Consider the following 19357-nt stretch of genomic DNA (forward strand, 5'->3'; position numbering starts at 1 on the left):
TTGACCTTTGACAAGTGGACCCTAACATGGCAGCAAAGTGCAACAATGTCTCTTCGTGTGCGGGTCAAGAGTTCACGGTATGCATTTAATTTCTTGCATGTCTGTAAATGACTAGTACAATGGTATAAATAATCCTTCACATTTTCCAGTATAAAAGTGGAAAATATATATAAATATAAAATAAATATATAATATAAAATATAAATATAAAATAAATATATTACATCGTCTCATCGGGGCAACCTAAAAGACTCCTTTTATGGCTAGTCTTTGCACATCATAATAACACAGAAGAGAAGAAAGCAATTCATTCTCGATTGCTCTTAATTTCAGGGGATTTTCCAACCTGTTTTGGTTCAAAAGAGCCAAAGGAAAATCCTCATCAATGTTAGAGTGACAACTACATGCTTTTATTGCATGTGCACTGATAATGCTTACTGTCCTGTCATTGTAAGTCAGTCAAAATACATAAATAACACGTTGTGATCATACTGAAGACCACAGACGGCAGTCCAGGCATCAGGTGAGATAAAGGAGCTGGAGACATCACCTGATAAAGAAAAAAAGAGAAATGGAAAAGAGAAGTCTCCTTTATTGCACATTTTTCACCAATCACAAGCCTCTTCTCCCCCCTTCTGCCACCCTAGACTTTTGACCAATCACCGATCAGGATGAATTGCATTACTGGCTGATAAGGATACGTTGAAGAGGATGGATGGATAATAAAGCAACATGAGCATAAATGAAAGCAAAAATATTATGCAAGCATCAAGGCACAAAGGAATTTCAATTGGCTTACAAAATAGAAGCCAGAACAGCGCAGCTAATATTACGTAACTTTAGGTGGCACAGAAGGAAATCCTGTGCTCTAAACAACGGAAACAGTTAAGGGAGATGAGACAGAAAAAGAGGGGACACACACACACACACACACACACACACACACACACACACAAAGGTACACAGAGGACAATGACACAGGGGGAACCTAACCTAGACTTATTTGCACATGTGTGACTTTCTTAGTCTCAGACAATTTGCATGTTAATGATCAAGGAACTGACCTCACAGCCGATTGTTTGTCAGTGGTGCTAGTTTCAGTCATTGTGGAAATGTACTGTTTAAAAGGTTGGGGAAACCTGTAGCCAGCTGAGACTGAAGAAGTGACTTGGTTGAGTGACAAAATGTTTCTCCCACTGAAAACGCTACGTTGAGATTTACAGAGTCAATCTTTTGGGATCTTATAAGGACATTTTAAAAACTTACTCAGCATGGTTGTTTTTTGTGGGTTTTCCTTTTTGCTTGTTTAAGAGAATAGTAATTGTATTTTGTTCATTTCATGAAGAATATAATCTCTGCTAACAATGTAGCTGCGATTGACTGGTGTTCCCTGAATGCCTCACATACAGCTCCAGGACATTCAGCCAAGAGTCACTGATCCAACTTCAAGATTTAAATCCCGGATAAGCACATCTGGTGTTTAAGACTTTGCTGCTTCCCTGTTGACTACTGTAATTTGTTACTTTCAGGATTTCCTAAAAAACAAAGCAAAAATGACAGGGAACAGAAAGGGAGAGCATTTTTCTCCTACACTGGCTCCTCTGCACTGGATCCCTCTTAAATACAGGACTGAATATAAAATACTATTTTTACTTCTAGAGTCTAATTTTTTTACATGACACTGTGCACTTCAGGACTTTCAAATATGAAGTTTTTTTTGTTTTTTTTTAGAGTCAAACAGGAACTTGTACTTAGTCATGTTACTCCTGAGTGATCTTATGAAGTGATGATTTTCATCCATGTAACCTGACAAACATTATTGTTGTTTTGGTTAATTTTCACACACAGCTAAAGCTTTGAGCACTTTCCTAGTTTCTACTCACTCCGTTATGTGCTTCCATGTTTCATTTGAACTTCTTTGGTCCATCCACATAAATCCATCCATAAACACGAATCGATTCTGAATTTTCCTGTACCAGAAAGAGATCTGATGAAGGAGGAGCAGAGGGGAAAAGCTCTTCATTTATGTAAGGCTTTTCTCTGTTTTTGCACTTTTTTCTTTCAGTTGTAAATCAGTGTGAGTTTCTCCAGCAGGCTTGCTTCTTTCCTCCTCGTCTCCCATCCAGTACAACATGGTAGGCTGAACCTCACTGGGATTTATGTAGCACCTCTACAGCCTCATTCTAGAAAATTCATACACAATAACATTCACAGCTGTTTATTGCTGTATAAAGACTATGCAGAAGCAGAAGGTACTGGCTCATCAAACTCTCAACAGCAATAATGTAGACATATGAAGTTGGTGGGATTGTTGCAAAGCAAACAATCAGGCTGTGAAGTGTTTTAGCTTTATGGATATCAAAGGGTTGCTCAGTGAATCGACCAATAAAATCTGACACCTTGTGGACAGATGATACCATTACAGCTGATAGAATCACCGGGTTTGTTCTTTTTAGGGGTTATTTTTATGCCTCCAGTGTAACAGTGTGAGCTGTGTTGAAGTACTGCGGGTTCAGTAGAGGTCTCAGGACACCAGTCCTCGAGGCCTGGAGTTGCCCACCCCTGCTATAGAGGATGCATAGGTCTGATCTTGGAAAAACGAAATGTGTTTGGCAAAAAGATGAAGAATCTTTTTCAGTTCACACAGAAAGCTCTGATCCCAGGATGTTTTTAAGGGATTGTCATACTTTTGACATCATTGTATTTGCTGATTATTCATCAGTTTTGCATCTGTTCCCTCTGTCCTCTCCATGCTGACCTCCTACTTCCTGTCCATCTCTCCACCTCAGCTATCTACTCAATTCCTCTGCTATCCTGGTTTGTGTGTTTACGTGTGTGTGCTTGTTTTTGTGCAGCAGCGGGACTTAGTGGAGATTTTCTGCCTGTTGGTTCCACACTTCCACACGCCTGTGATGACATTGTCCTGAACCGCTACTTAAAGGAGTGGCTGGTCCTCTCTTGGTGCTGGATTGTTTAATGACAGATCCTTGTCAGCTTTTTTCTAACAAAAACGCCAAAGGAAAACCCTGTGTCCTTTCAAGCTCAGTCATCAATCCTTCCTTCCTTCTACAAGCTTGCCAAGAAGACAAAATTGGTAAAACTTGGAAAACAAGAATAAAACAAAACTCACAAACAGCTGATCTTTTTAAATTTTAATTGAAAATATAATACAAGGCATTTTCAATGAACATAAATATGGAAGATACAAGTGCACACTGCACATTATTGTCTACAGTTTAGGCCGTCTGTATAAATAAGCATATTTGTTTGGCCACCAATTTGTCCACAGCAGTTATACAATCCACACTGGTTTATAACTCAGTGTGATAGTGAGCACTTCTTTCACTTTTCTTAATGTGCTTTTTATACATGTACAATATAAAAATAAAGGCTTGCGTTGAATACATTTGAATGTCCATAATGTACACTTTTAAAGGACACAGAGTCTTAAATGCACAGCAAACAGATTTCCTCTTTTCTTTCAACTTCCCTCATGAAATCTTGACTTTAGTCTTGAGCTTATATTCTCAAGTGGTTTGCATGAGATGCTTTTACAGTATGTTTTCCTTCAACCTCATCAGCCTTCATCTCAGAATGTCATGTAAATAATTGTAAAAATATCTGTGCACATTAACCAAAAGCTTAAATAACAAACATATGCTCCAGTGTAATTACACTACAGCAGAATATGACCACACTTTCTTCTCTTTTCCAAATCGAAATCATATTCAGTAACAACAGACATTACAAATAGCGCTAATGTGTAAAAACATAATAAATAGTTTTAGTTCTTAACTAATGAAAAGAAGTTCTGGAATCATTCAGTGTATTAAAATGACCTTAGCTATTTGGATACATTCTTACAAATGTGATTTTTACAAAACAGTGCCTCCCTCACAGCAGTTTTTATTCAAAATATGTCCACACGTTTTGGAAATGGAAAATAGTTTCTGAACCAAATCTAGTTTATTTGTTTCAGATTAGAAGCAAACTGAAACACATTTGTTAACTTCCAAGGTGCATAAAGAAAGTCTAAAGAGGTCGAGATTGCAGGAATATCTGTAGTGCAAGACTGATGGTCCTGCAATAATGTTGATGGAGTCTTTAGGTTTTTAGCCAAAAACTCCATCAGCTTAAATGAAACTTGATAAAATGGCTCAAATTTGCTGACCTAACAATGCATCTCGAGGCTTCTTAACAGACTTTCGTGCGCTTTACGCTTGTTAACATTTCCCCAAATATTTCTAAGTAGAATGTGAATACTTGATATACTCAAGTAAAGAAACTATAGAAATTTGTCAAATTTGTGCTACATAACTGTATATCCACAATTTTTTTCCAAGGAGTTTAAATACATAAGTACTGAAGTGTGGTGGACCATTTTGAAAGGAGACCTGCCTTATGGTTCTAATCCTGATGTGATGCATAGTGGTGCTCTGCTGCTAGCTGATATATTTGGTGGCCTCTTTTTGATCTTCAGTTCAATTCAATTTTATTTATACAGCAAATCACAGTTGCCTCAAGGCGCTTTATATTGTAAGGTGGACCCTACAATAATACGGAGAAATAATACAAAGAAAGTCATATTATTGTTAGTTGCCCAACAGTAATATGACCCGCTTTGGCAACAGTGGGAAGGAAAAACTCCCTTTTAACAGGAATAATCCTCCAGCAGAACCAGGCTCAGGGAAGGGCGGCAATCTACCGCGACTGGTTGGGTTGTGGCAGATGGCCGGTTGTATATTTTTTCAGTTTCTTGATCCACTACTGGTCAAAGAAGGTGGCTCCTACTCCCTCTTGTTAAAAGCGAGAGCTTTATCCTCACTGTGCGGGACTGTGTGATCACCGGGTGTCTTTCTCTAATGCTATAAGCTCTTTGCGCCAGTCTAGAAGAACAGGTCCAAATAATGAATGTATGTAATGAATTTATGCTGATGACGCAGATGATGACTAAGTTACAAAAGAATGCCAACACAAAGTGGTAATAAAGGCAAACACGTCCCCTGTTTCTGTTGTCCATAAAGGCTGCACTCAACAACGTGCTACCAATTACCCCCCAAAATTCACATATTTACAATTTGAATGCTGCAGGCAACTTTAAATTATTAGTTATTAGCTATTAGCAGTGATGGGAATAACGGCATTACTTTTTTCAGTAATGAGTAATCTAACTAATTACTATTCCTATCGTTACAACGCCGTTACAGTTACTAACAAGAAAATGCGCTCCGTTACTATTTTTCAACAAACAGACGATTGAAGCTGTGTTCAGCTTACTGCATCTTATATCAGTTGCATGGAAGTAGCTGTAAGTAATGTGGACGCTACAGCGTTAAGTAGCTGCGCGCGCTCCCGCGGACGGTAATCATGATCACTGTCTAACAAAAAAGAGAGAGAGAGAGAGAGTTTTGTGACGTTTAGCGTGTTTGGAGTGTGTAGTTAGTGTGTAGTGTTGTGGATAGTTTTGTGTTGTGTGTCAGAACAATGAGGCGACTGCTGTCTCCAGGTAGAAACAGGAGTGATACACCTGCTGCTGTCAGACCTGCAGGTATCAGGCTGTGATGTTCTCCTTTATAGTGGACAGAAATTGTGTTTTTGGAGTGGCACAAATAATTTGTGTTGCATCTTATTGAATGCAGAACAACTGATTGTTCTGTAAATCGTTTGAAATGGTTATTTAAAAAATCAAGGTAAAAGGTAAATGGATGCAAATAACGTTGTTGTTTGCAAAACTTGTGCATAGGATTTTAAAATTGACAATTTATATTTGCATTTAAAGTTATGAAATATAATTCATTAAACATGTTTGTTGTTGTTACAGTAAAAAATATAACTTTTTCTACTCTGATTTTATGTTTTTTGTCTGATTTTAGATCAATTGTGTTAATACAGTATGTCAAAATGAAAACATAACTGGAAATTCAGACACGTGAGGTTGTGCTGAAAAGAATGATAACAAGTAAACAGTTTTTAAAGGTGAAATGTAGAGGTCAAATCAGAAGTGGTTAAAATGGCCAATTATACCCTGGACCCCAGAGGGTTAAACATTTTTATAAAGTAACGCAATAGTTACTTTTAAAGTAATTAATTACTTTTAGAATATTGTAACTCAGTTACTAACAGTTACTTTTTTGAAGAAGTAACTAGTAACTATAATTAATTACCTTTTCAAAGTAACTTCCCCAACACTGGTTATTAGTACTAGTCAAGAATATAAGCAAATTTACTGTTCTGCAGTCCTAAACAGCTCAGTATTATCAGAAGCTTTTGCTCATCTGTATTTAAAGAAGTGAGTTTAAAAGCATTTTGAAAGCAAGTTGAAAACCCAACAGAAGCAAAGCCAAGAAAAAGGATTAGGATACTTTGCAAGGGCAAACTTTATCACACAACACATTATGTTGTCTTTTGATGTCTGGTGCTGAAATAGAGTTAATAATACATAGATTAAACCCAGTGTTTATGAGCAACATTCTCCTTCTTAAACAGTAATGACCTATGAGTCCTTCAGGTAGTTTCTCTAAATAAAGACAATGGATAAAGTGTAGCATGCTGGTGCTCTTTTTTTTCTGTCCGTGAGATTAGCACACACAGCGTTCCAGCTGCGGTTAGTAAATGGCAGGAGGAAAACAGTTTGGAAGAAATTACATTTAAAAATCTAAATATGAAAAATGAAAACATTAAAATCCATAAAGTAGAAAAGATGATACTGGACAAATGTATGAAAATCATATCTATACATAGTTTCAAATGTGTACAGTGCATACAGAGTACAAAAGAACTATAAGTAAGTATTCTTAAAGGAAGTAAACAGTGTGTCTGAGAGCTTGTTGGCATCAGTAAATGACCTTTCATTTTGAATTCTTTGCTAAATATTAAAGTCCCTTTGAAAAATCAGCAATTGATCCTTTGTGAGAGTATTCCCTTAGCTCATGCTAGACTAGAGATCCGGCCTGGTTCTGTGCAGGAACCATAATGGGCACGCCTCCCATTCGGGTGATGTTGGAGGCCATGATGGTGGAGGTGGGTAGTGGTGGCGGGGAGGGAGCGGTCTGGAGCTGCAGCCGAGGCTGGTTGTACGTTTGCGGCAGCGCCTGTGCCTGAGGCAACTGGGTGTAGCGCTCGGGTCTGGGCATGGAACCGCCATTGCTGCCGGCCTCGGGGGACAATGGCTGTTCACGTGGCAGGGTGGTGTTGTTGTTGTAGCTGTAATGGGTGGGAGTGGAGGCCCCTTGGTGGCGGGACGGTCTATAGCCGGCATTGCTGCCTGTGGCGGTGATGATGGATGCAGTGTCTGAGGGGGGGCGCTGTGGATACTGCTGCAGGTGGTGGTGGTGGTTGTTGTGGTGATGGGAGGACTCTTTGTGGTGTGGGCTGGAGGCGATGGAGGACAGGGTGCCATTCTTGGAGATGATGTCAGAACCCATGCCGCTCTTAGCCCATGACACACGCTTGGGAGCCTGAGCATCCTCCCTGTAGACATCGAGGTGCAGGATTACTTATTTGTGGCGTGTAGATTACTTTTAGAAATGCATAATTAGTTCACAGTAACACTGAAATGGAGTACTTCATTAAATCTTGAAACTATGGTAATTTGTTTCTGCTATCACAGGATATGAAAATTCAATCTGAAAAACAGGCTTCTTAAACAGGTGTGATAGAATCACTTTAGTTTGAGAAATGTGCAAGATCAAAATGTGCATTCCTGTGCAATTGGTACATGTCAAAAGTAAAACCTGGGTCATCTGCAAAGGACTAAAATGAATTTGATTCAAAGCAGCAGCAACAAGAACTTCATCTACCAACGCTGCCACTTATGACTTGCCTGAACTGACACTGTTTAGCACTGTGGCAAAAGGGTCCTGGTTCAGATCTGCTGGCCAGCTGAGATGCTGTTACGAATTTTAAATGATAAAATTCTGCTTGCATTTAAGCCACACTGACTCACTTGATTTCATTGGCCAAGTCATCCTCGTTGTTTCTTCTCCTTATCACGAAGACAAAAGCGAGGCACACAAAAAGGAGGAAGATGAAGCCAGCCACTGAGCCAACTGTGGCACCAACAATCACCCCCACTTTATTGGCTGGAATTAAAGAACATACAATTACTATCTCAAAGAATTTAAAAACACTTTTATTACCTCATTTCGTGTAGAATCAATAGTACTTGTACAGCACTGACTAGAAAAGCAGATTAATGTTTTATATTCGAGTCATGTAAAGATGTCCTTTCTGTTTGACATAGACATGGACTAATCAGGTGACCAGTTGTGCTGTGGCCTAGCAAATCAGTTTTAAGCTACAATTCAGTTTCATTTATATAGGGACAAATCACAACAGCTGTTGCCTCAAGGCGCTTTATATTGTAATGTAAAGACACTACAATAATGCTGCGATGTTGATCACTAATTTACCGCTGTCCATTGTTTTCAGGCTTCTGCAACATTATATATTCCCAGGACGCTAGGTTGTGTTGGGCATGGTTGACTGTCCAGACTCATGTTAAAGTAAGACAAATTCAGCCAACTTTGACAAAAGTATAATTTTCTTAGCTGCTGAATAGAAAAGTCAGCTAAGCTAATGGTTACAATGTAAAATGTCACAGCCCTATGCTAGCAACTTTAAACATGTCTGGCAAACAGGGTTTGTTTTTTACTTTGAATCTGTGTAAGTCATGAGTGATAGGGGTTTATAATGATACTTTTGCTAAATTATTGTATATTTGTAATATTTTAATATATATGTAAGAAAGTTCGCTGCATATTCATTTAGTTTTCTTATGACGTGTCAGCAGTCATAAGAAATTAGTAGGATATGATCGTGTCCAACAGAAATAATTAATTACATCGATGCTCGCTGTTCATGCTTGATAATAGTGTATCTGAATGTGTGGTCCATAACTATTTTTCATCACTTATTTTTATTAATAAACCATAACCAGGGTTACACTTGCTGCGTACAGTTGGTAATGTGCAGGTCGATTGCGCAGCTCTTTTCTGCCACCGTGTTGCTGGCTGTGCACACGTATTTCCCCGACATGTTGCTGCTCAGGTTGTTCAGCTTCAGAGTGCCAGTCTTCTCATCTAACACAGCAGTTTACATGGAAAAGACAGTCAAACACACATGAAGACACATTATTTCACATGTATAACAGTTCTCAAAGATGTGCTAAGTGACAATCCCAAAAGACGGTGTGCAGGCTGCTTTTTCTATCAATAATTCACATTTATAGCAAACAATGACTCTTTGTTTTTTCGCTGTGCACTCACTGAGCATGGGTGAGAAGAAGACCTCAGAGGTGGGGCTGGTTTTCTTCCACTTGTACAAAGGAATAGGTTTCCCAGAGCTGGACATGCAGATCAGAGTAACATTTCCTTTTACCTCTGGCTTCCCTGTCATAGAGCACTTCGGAACAGAAGGAGGGACTGAGGGGAGAGGATTATGTAATGTTTTATTACAAGACTTTCTGTTTTACTGTTTCACAGTGAATCTGAGAAGTACAGCTGTGCAACGGGTGAATTTCCCTTACCTTTCACATCCAGGGTAACCGTTTCAGTAATACCATCATTAACAATCTGAAAGATGTAGCTTCCTGAATCGGACTCCCGGGTGTTGTTGATGTAGAACGACACATCTGATGATGGCATCTGATGTAGGAAACCGACACGGCCCTTAAACTGTCCGTCAAACACCTTCACCTCGTTGTCGGTGTAGGAGATGATCTGGACAGAAGGACAGAAAGCAAGCGTCACATGAAACAAAAAGAAGATTAAAAAAAGGGTTTTTTTTGGGGTCTTTTAATACATAAAAGAAAGCACACGAAGAAGTAGTTGTGCATAACAGATATCACTGACCTGTGTCACTGACATCCAGGTCAGGGATGTAATGGACTTTGTATTTATCCAAAACATTTCCAGAGATTTATTTGCTAAATGTCCAAGTGCAAGACTTTAAAGAAAAGAAAGTTTCACTAACACTGGTAAAATCAGCAGTGCTTACAGAGGAAAGTTCAGGACATCTTCAACAACTCACCTTAGTATCACTGACATTGGACAGAAGTTAGCTTCACTGACTCATCAACCTTTACTGGACTCTACACAAAGTTTTACAGCCTCCTCCAAAGCAACTACACATGACGCATATCGGCAGGTGAGGTAAACAGTGCACGGCGGACTCACAGCCCACACTTTAAAAAGGTACGTTCTCAGTTTAAACATTGGACATGTTTTCTATGTTCAGTTGTGAATAAAATTAAATCTAACCTTCACATTTCCACCTATAAGGCCAAATTAAACAGTAATATTAATGTTCTTGAACCTGATCTATAAATTTTCAGCTCTCATTCTCTGCAATTTAATTAACACAAATTATGCAGCTCTGTATTGTTAGATAAATACTACATTCTAACGAATATGGCTCTTGTACAATAAAAAACAAAACACAACAAAAGAAGCCTGATATAAAACCTAGTTCCAGCATATGTATCTCTGCAGTGGAAGGGGCTGAAATACAGTATAAATAGAACGGTTCAAGGCAGCTGCATCATTTACAGTAAAAAGTAAAGATGTTCTTAGATTAAAATCTGTTTTCTTTGAGTAATCTAGTCACCTGATGGTCTGGACCTTGATCACTTGCTGTAACTGATGGAACCTTGAATTCTGCTTTATACCAGAGAATCCTGAAGGAAAATCTCCTGCCATCAGCTTGTATTCTGAAGTTCAATTACATTTGAGTTATGCACCAGGAAAGTGATCCAGAACATAGCAGCAAAAGAAAAAAACTTAAATCTGATTGAGATGCTTTGGCAAGACCTTAAACAGACCGTTTATTCTCAAAAGCCCTCCAATGTGAAAGAATTAAAGCATTCTGCAAAGAAGAGTGGGCCAAAATCACTCCACAGTGATCTAAAAGCATCATCGCCTGTTACCTTAAAGGTAAGAACGGTGAGGAGCAAAAACTGTCTGTTTAAGAGAGAAGATGAACTGAGGGGCTGCACCAAGAACTCATGCATTGGTATTTATGATTACTTTCAACTACAAATGATGCCAAGCAACTCTAATAGCATTCAAAAACAAAACCAAGAGCTGGAAAAGGCACAATAGGTTCTTGTCAATTATTTTCTCCATATTACTATTATTATATTATGCATAGGAAACATATATTAGCAGTTTGGAAAAAATATCACTTTGTCAAATTTTAGTTACTTACATAATTAGTACCATACCACCCCATTAGAGCACTTTGCTCTCAGACTGTAGGCTTACTTGTTGTTCCTAGTTCATTTAAAAGTAGAATGGGAGGAAGAGCCTTCAGTTTTCAGGCCCCGCTTCTGTGGAACCAGATTTGGATTGGGGAGACAGACACTATCTCTACTTTTAAAATTAGGATTCAGAGTTTCCTTCTTGCTAAAGTAGTACAGTTAGGGCGTGATCAGGTGACCCTGAGTTATGCTGAGGCTGCTGGAGGATTCCCATGATGCACTGAGTATTTCTTCTTCAGTCACCTTTCTCGCTCAATATTATTTCTAGTTATTAACCTCTGTCTCACTTCCACAGCATGTCTTATCCTGTTTTCCTTCTCTCACCCCAACTGGTCGCAGCAGATGGCCCCGCCCCTCCCTGAGCCTGGTCCTGCCGCAGGTTTCTTCCTGTTAAAACTGAGTTTTTACTTCCCACTGTTGCCAAAGTGCTTGCTCATAGGGGGTCATATGATTGTTGGGTTTTTCTCTCTATTATTGTACGATCTACCTTACACTATAAAGTGACTTGAGGTGACTGTTGTTGTGATTTGGTGCTGTATAAATAAAATACAATAGAATTGAACAATTTGTCAGAGGGGAATTGCTCACTTTATCTTGTCTAAACACATACGACTCTGAATAGATTGCAGTTAAGTTTTGTTCTTTTATCAGTGAAAATGTTTTTACATTTAATGAATGTTTCTTCCTGTAAAGAGTAAAGTAAGGTGAGACACTAAGGGAAATAATAAAAAAAAAAACCTGTATCCTTTCCCTTCCTGAGTTCTCTTTCTTCCCCTAAATCTATTTGATTGTGATCCTCTTTTTGGATCATCTATCTGCACAGCACAGTAGTATTAGAAACCTTTAAGTCTTTTCTTGTCTTGGCTTGATATATATTAGACTTAAGTGTAATTGTTTCCTTACCATCTTCATCTGGCTGGTGTTAGGCATCAAAAAGTTCCAGGCGATACTCTTGGAATTTGGGTTGCCGCCAGTGTACCGGGCCTGCAGCTCCACATACTGACCCTCGATCACTTCTCCATTTTTCAGGGGTATTAAAAAGTTGGCCCATATGCCTGGATGAAGGAAGAAAGGGAAAAAACACACTGTAAAAATCACAGTTTTTTATTACTTTTATACACCACTGTACATGTAATCAATAATTGTAATCTCTATATTAATTTCTATTGTTAATCTCTGTCTCTCAGACAGTGTGTCTTTTGTCTGCCCCCCTCACAGCCAACCAGACGTGGTAGAAGAAGAAGCCGTCGCTCCCAGAGCAGAGGCTTCTTCCTATTAAAAGAGGTTTTTTTCTTCCCACTGTCACCAAGTGCTTGCTCCAGTTGCTAGAATGTTCTATGTAATACCGCAGGGTTTATCCTACAGTATAAACTGCCTTAATGTTGTGATTCAATTGAATTGAATTCTGACTCTGAATACATTACCTGTACAGTTGAAGGTGCAGCAGGAAACCTGTTTGGATTGTTCTTTGTTTCTCATGCCTGTTTCATGTTTGATGTCATATTTTTTATAATAAAAAGGTTATAAGCAGAATGATATTATAAGATTAATGAGGATCTGCTTAGCTTCTTTTTAATAATTGCCATTGAAGAAAAAAGTTTGCTTCAAGGACATTATTAAAACCGTATCCATGATTTTATATGCATGCGGCTCTTCTTACACAGTTTATAATGTTACATTACCACAGATGTTATCACAGATGAACTTGTGCGTTATTTGGATTTAACGCAATAGTGATAATGAAATCAAGCTGAATAGAGAGAGCACTATCACAGTGAAATGTAATGTTTATTTAAGACCACAGAGAGGCAGCAGAGAGCCAAAACACATCTGCAGCACACACGACCAAATCAGAAAAAAACAAGGTTTTCGCTTACATATTTATATGTGACACGTTTTTATTAGTTAAAGTGTTCATTTAAGTAGAGGCTATAAACCCCAGTCACCAACTGTGCATAATTTGTGTTTACTGTATTCAAAGGTTTTCTCAGGGGAATGTCAGTCTCTCCTACAAAATGAGGGTGGTTTGAATCATGGAATTAGTCAACAGAAACCACATATCTCACCTTTTTTTCTCAGGGACCCATAACAGAGAAATGCAGAAAGTATGTGAACCCAATATAAATTAACACACACACACACACACACACACACACACACACACACACACACACACACACTGGAGCATGACTTTTTGACAGTGGTCAAAAAGTATCAAATGGACAAGTGCTTGTCCATTTGATACTGTTGACCACAGTATTTTACTAAAGCGATTTAAACACACTGTTAGTATTAAAGGAATTGTACTGGAGTGGTTTGAATCAAGAGTACTAAGTGGACTTTTCCCATATTAGCTGCTCTTCATTGGCTATCAGGCCGCTCTCCTGTGGAACTAGCTCCCAGTTTAGATGAAGAGCATATGTGCACTCTAATTTTGAAATACACTTAAAACCTTCCTTTTTGATAAAGCTTTTAGTTAGGACTGTATCAGCTGAGTCTGAACCTTCCCTTATTTATGCTGCAAAGGTTAGGCTGCTGAGGGCGCTTTACGTTTCTTCTTCACACATCTCTTTCCACTCTCTGTGTGTTTATACAACACTATTGTATTTAATAACTGGGAACTCTCTTCTCTTCTCTTTCCCCTTGCCCATGACTTATCTCAATGGATGGCTGTCCCTCCATGAGCCTGGTTGTATCCGAGGTCTTTCCTGGTAAAAAGGAGATTTTCCTTCCCACTGTCACCAAGTGCTTGCTCACAGGGCACAGAGTGATTGTAGGGGCTTTACCTTATAATATAAATTGCCATGAGGCTGTTGTGAATTGTCACGAGGACACGAGCACCTGGAACATGGCTGCCAAGTCTAAAGTGCACTGTATGTTTGTGTGTATTGATTAGAACCATGGCATGTTCAATTCAATTCAGTTTCATTTATATAGCAACAAATCACATCAGCAGTTGTTTATGTTGAAATTTGAAAGGCGTAGGCACATTATAAAAATTGACAGGACAAACATTCTTCATACCCCACATTATAGTTTCAAAAAGACATTTGAAACAAGCTGTTTATACACGAATAAAAGTCATGCATTATGGATTAGCTTTCTTCACTGCACAGCAGTACCTTCCTGCTAATTAGTACCATTATTTAGATGCCACAGTTGTTACCGCAACAAAACTATTTACATGTAAAGGAAGTGATGTAATCAAGTCCAATCAACAAGAGGCTTCCCAAGCAAACTATTACCTGAAACAACTCACTATTTCTGTGGTGGCTAAATATTCAAAGCAGAGGGGTGGAGGTCAAGGCACGTGACTTGTAGTTATTAAAATCCTAACAATTGAAATAGTTTTAATCAGAAAAAAATATTGATTGTAGGTTTTTTATACAGCATTGTGCAATGATGTACTGAATATCTGGGCTTTTTTAAGGTCAATTAACTGCATTATGGCTACTCTGGAGCAACAGAAACACAAAACTAACAAACAGATAATATTAAAAAACAGCACTATGATGTTGTGGATGTCAAATGTTTAATTAGAACTACTGTTAATCAATAACTGCCATTATTGCAACTGCACAATCAAATGAATTCTCAGAAAATTCATTTGAATTTTGAATTGTTTCTCAAAAAAATATTTGAGAACGGAAAAACAGACTTTTAATGCAACTAGACTGCTGATGATAAAAACAAAATAAAGCCAACCAGGTTTGTTTCTGTAGTGGACACAGAGTTGCTTATTTCATTACAGTATTTAGCTTTTCTATTTTCAACAGACAGTCTCTGGCACTGAGCAAGGAGCGCCCCCCTGTGGCCAAAAGCTATAGAAATTTACACAGTTGAAACCCATTATAAGCTGAATTATTCTAAATTTATAGCATTTAAAGCTCAATTTAAAGCATCACAGATTTGGCAAAATATCTTGTTGGATTTGGACTTGTTGGACTAATGAACATCTCTTGTGCTTTATTGCTTCTCCAGCTCTAAATTATACAGGTGAAACGTGAATGGCAACAATGCACCATGTAAAGAGATCTCTATAGAGAGGAGGTGTAGGTATCAGTTTCTCAGTCACTGTGGAGATGGAGTAGATAAGTGACAGTGATGAGAGAATGTGTGGGCTATGCTCCTTTGGGAACATTGCTTCTAACAAAGAATCACACTAGTGAAGCCATAAGATAGACTAAATAAGGGAAGATGTGGAAGGTTAGCGTAAGAATAAATGTTGCTAAAAACGGTGAAAGGAGAAAACAAGGAGAAGCAGAGATCCATTGTGTCAATGGCTCTTTAGGCCATAAGAAGATTTGGTGCAGCAGTGAGATAGGCCTGTTGTTTGTAGAGGTGCTGACTGATGGATGGTTGGATCAGTGGACATGTAGAGATGACAGAAATAGGCTTAAATATAAATGCAATGAGTCACTGTGGAGTGGCTCTCTGATGATTGCTATAAGCTTAAAGGGAGCCCAATGAGAGGCTGCTGCATGTCTCACAGATTGGATGAAGGGAAGGAAGAGAAACGGAGACTCTCTGGGATGAAGAAGATTTTACTAAAGCTAAAACAGCAACAAGAGATCTTGAAATGTTTATATTTAGAATAGATGTAAAACTAGATCAGAGAATAGTGTGCCCATGCAGAAATTGTTCTATTTGACACAAATTAGAAACTCCAGCAATGGATAAGTTCACTTTTTAAGCCAAGAAGTTTGGGAAAACACCTAGCCGGAATCCTTTCAAATCTTTGCGGTAAGACTCTGGAATACAAGACTTCCCAACAGGGATGACCCAGACACAAACATTTCAGTGGGGGAAAACAGGCCAAATTTTCAGCTCCTCATTAGTGTGGATGAGCTGCGCTTCATGATTTAGTCTGATCACATGGGCATTTTTTCCCCATCAAAATCTTGCCAAGTGCTGCTTTAAGAAGATTTTCTGACAGAAATCCTTCCTGATTCCAATGAGAGCATACTACATTGAAAAAAAAGATGAAACATGTATAGAAAAAAAAACTTGGCAGAAAAAATAGAGAAATGAACAAGGCCACTGAGATTTACTCTTAAAGTGGTCAGTGAGGCATAATCTTTCCCTCTGTGGCAGGTCTGAAATCTATTCTGCTCGCTTCATGACAATTACTTTTAAATATTCCTTGGTGACTGATGGCAGGGCAGATGGGAGCGAGTTCACTGAAGGGCGTAATGAGGACTGGATAGGTCTCGCTGGATCTAATAGGGCTATTTCACTAAGTCTGATATAACAAGGTGTTTTATGGTTAGCTGGAGAAGCTTTTATTCATCTCTCTCTTTCAAAGTAACAGTTTCTTCACTATATGTAGAAATACCACTTTGGAAGCTGGATATGGAGTTGACAGACTTAATTACAGGGTAGATTTGAATTGGAAAAAAAGTGGGAGTTACACTGTTGTCCCCCAGTGTAATAAGTGCTATAGTTCTGTAGTACTTGCAAAGCTGGTGATAACCACACTGAAAGGGTAAAAACTATCAAGAATAGTGAACTGTGCAAAATGTCCTTCCAACCATTCTTGATACCACTACAGAAACCTAATTTCAGAATAACAAGAAGAAGACAAAACTAGAACGTCTGGGTTGTTAGAGTTGCTAGTTAGGGGAGAGACTCTTCTCTAAGAAGAACATGGGAGAAGGTCTGCAAACAATGAGACTTCCAGAAAAATGTCCCTTGGACAGATGAAATGAAAGTGAAGCTACTGGGTGCCAGTTTAGCTCAGTGGGTGAGCAGGTAACCACATGGCCAGAAAACAGGGACCCAGTGTAGGTCAAGTTACTTGAAAAAATTAGTTACTGATTACTTCCCCCCAAAAGCAATCCCGTTACTTTACTGATTACTTATTTTCAAAAGTAATTAATTACTTAGTTATTTAGTTACTTTTTAAAAACACGATTTACAACCTGAAGAGGTGATAAAGAAATAGATCTTTCAGCCCAATTCTACTTTTTCTTCAGAATCCATCATACAAAATGTAATCAAATGGAAAAGTCTCTTTTTAAAGCTTGTTTTATTAGTTTTAATCTTTTAACTTTATGCATCAAGCAAAAATTAAATTATATGCAACATTCTGACTAGAAGAAATTTGTTTAACATTTAAACCTATTTTCTGCACATTCGAGCACATAAAAGAAAAATTTTTTTGTGTTCACACGCAGTCTTTCAAATAAATGCAAGTGAACCACAGCAAAAAATAAATAAATAAATAAAAGACTCAGCGGTCCTGTTGCTCTATTTTCACCTGTATAGCAGGCAGATGCTTGCCCTGGTACAGGTGAGCTGCAGCGGTCAGTGGAAGAATCCGCGAGTTTGTCTGTGAATTTCCCATTCCGTGGTAGCGCACTCGGTGCTTGCTCGGAAGTTTAGGGGTTTTTTCGCTGTAAAGCGAAGTTTTCCTCCCACGCAGGGAACAGCGTACGCTAATATTTTTTGTCACTTTTTACGGAATCAAACTCAAAGTAAGGTCAGTACTTCCACGCTTTAAACGCTGCACGCTCATACTCTCTGCCGCACCCGTTATATTATCCATTGTTGATCTGCACACAGGAGTTGCCACGAACGTCGCACTCGCTTACGTCATTGTCATGAGACCTTTTTTGCAATAGTAATCCCTTACTTTAGTCGTTACTTGAAAAAAGTAATCGGATTACAGTACCGCGTTACTGCCCATCTCTGCTGATGACCCTTTGCTTTGTTGAGTGAACCATGAACTCTGTATACCAAAGTGTTCTACAATCCAAACTGGGAGCTGAGAGGCCTCCCATTCTACTTTTGAAAACTCAAAAGCAGAACAGGAGTCACTAATTTAGATTACAATGTAATCTCAGAGCCAGAGTTGTTGCTTTGATGAAAATACTGTGCTATGCTCAAGTTCCTGTGTGTGCTAATTGGATAATTACAGGAAACCCTTCGGACTGATCCCTGTTTACTTCAGCAGACCTCAGTGTAGATAAAGCGGAAACCATGCTTTGATGAGGATGACCTTAACTAACGTATTTCATGCTGAAAAGATGGGTGGAGCGGGTCGTTTGCTTCCTGTCAGCATCTTATCAGCTGCTTTGGTTAAAATGTTAAAGCAAGTGAGCTACAGAATAAAAAAGATATGGTGTCAAACATAAGTGATGTCTCTGTTGCAATATTACCATCAAATACATCTCTTAATGTCTAACTTGGAGAAATAGCTAATTTAAGAGATTTGAGAATAAGAAGAAAGAGCACATGATCTTGGATGAAGATGACAGTGTGGCAATGATGTCTCCATGGAGCACCACTGCCACTGAACCCTGTCTCTGGAGGATGGGTGGAGATGCAATGACGTGCTCTTTCTCATGGAGATAAACCTCCCCTGATAAGGCTTGGACCACTTTCTGTAGATCTGAGGCTGGATTGGTGGTTCCTGTATCTATAAAGTAGGAGGAAAACTCTTAAAGATCAACAGAACCAGATGGTCTGGGTCCTGATGACCAAAGGTCATCCTGTGAAAATCCTTCATGTTTGCCTTGCCCGATAAAATGAATAAAACCAAAACAAAAAAACAACAACAAAAAAAAAAACCCCAGCGGACAATTACCTGCAGAATTGCTGCATTCACATTTGAAAAAGTCCCCAAGTTCATCTTAGTACCTGTTGTTTAACAGATGTCTAAATACTGGCCTGTAGGTTGTTTTGGATACCTGCATCAGAAAATGTCCTGATGCTTTGACCATAAGTTGTTGCTGTTCACACTTGACACATAACAATACCACTAACGTCTACTACAAGACTTTTGGCTTATCCAGTGTATTAATATTTGATAGTTGCAGATTTTTTGGGTCCTTTAAGAAAAGAAAATCAAAAAAGCAGAACTGGGCAGTGTGCACTGTACCTGGCCATGAAGAAATGCTATAGAAGACAGCAATAACTCACTAATTCACAAGGCTTGCAACAAACCAGTAGACAACTATTGTATCAGTATTCCCAGTGCTTTTAAACTTGAAATAATGCTTTGACATCATACCACGGTAATTACAGATACTGCTTCAGTTTTAGCTCTGAAGATGTGGTACAGTATGCTTAGCTAGACAGAAAGATGTGTTTTTTTCC

The 19357-nt window shown here is 38.6% G+C and overlaps 1 protein-coding gene across 1 annotated transcript in view; it reads right to left on the reverse strand.

The window, feature by feature from the left end:
* Nucleotides 1–3131: 3131 nt before the first annotated feature.
* The window catches only part of esama (endothelial cell adhesion molecule a), a 54063-nt gene continuing 37837 nt past the window's right edge, over nucleotides 3132–19357 (reverse strand). The window contains exons 2-7 of the mRNA XM_004567439.4: nucleotides 12161–12312; nucleotides 9527–9719; nucleotides 9267–9422; nucleotides 8958–9080; nucleotides 7946–8081; nucleotides 3132–7470 (exon numbers count right to left, since the gene is read on the reverse strand). Coding sequence (XP_004567496.1) covers nucleotides 6933–7470; nucleotides 7946–8081; nucleotides 8958–9080; nucleotides 9267–9422; nucleotides 9527–9719; nucleotides 12161–12312 — 1298 coding nt within the window. The 3' untranslated portion in view covers nucleotides 3132–6932. The remainder of the gene's footprint in view (nucleotides 7471–7945; nucleotides 8082–8957; nucleotides 9081–9266; nucleotides 9423–9526; nucleotides 9720–12160; nucleotides 12313–19357) is intronic.

Source organism: Maylandia zebra, linkage group LG10 (genome assembly GCF_041146795.1).
Source record: "Maylandia zebra isolate NMK-2024a linkage group LG10, Mzebra_GT3a, whole genome shotgun sequence".
Classification (NCBI taxonomy): Eukaryota; Metazoa; Chordata; class Actinopteri; order Cichliformes; family Cichlidae; genus Maylandia; species Maylandia zebra.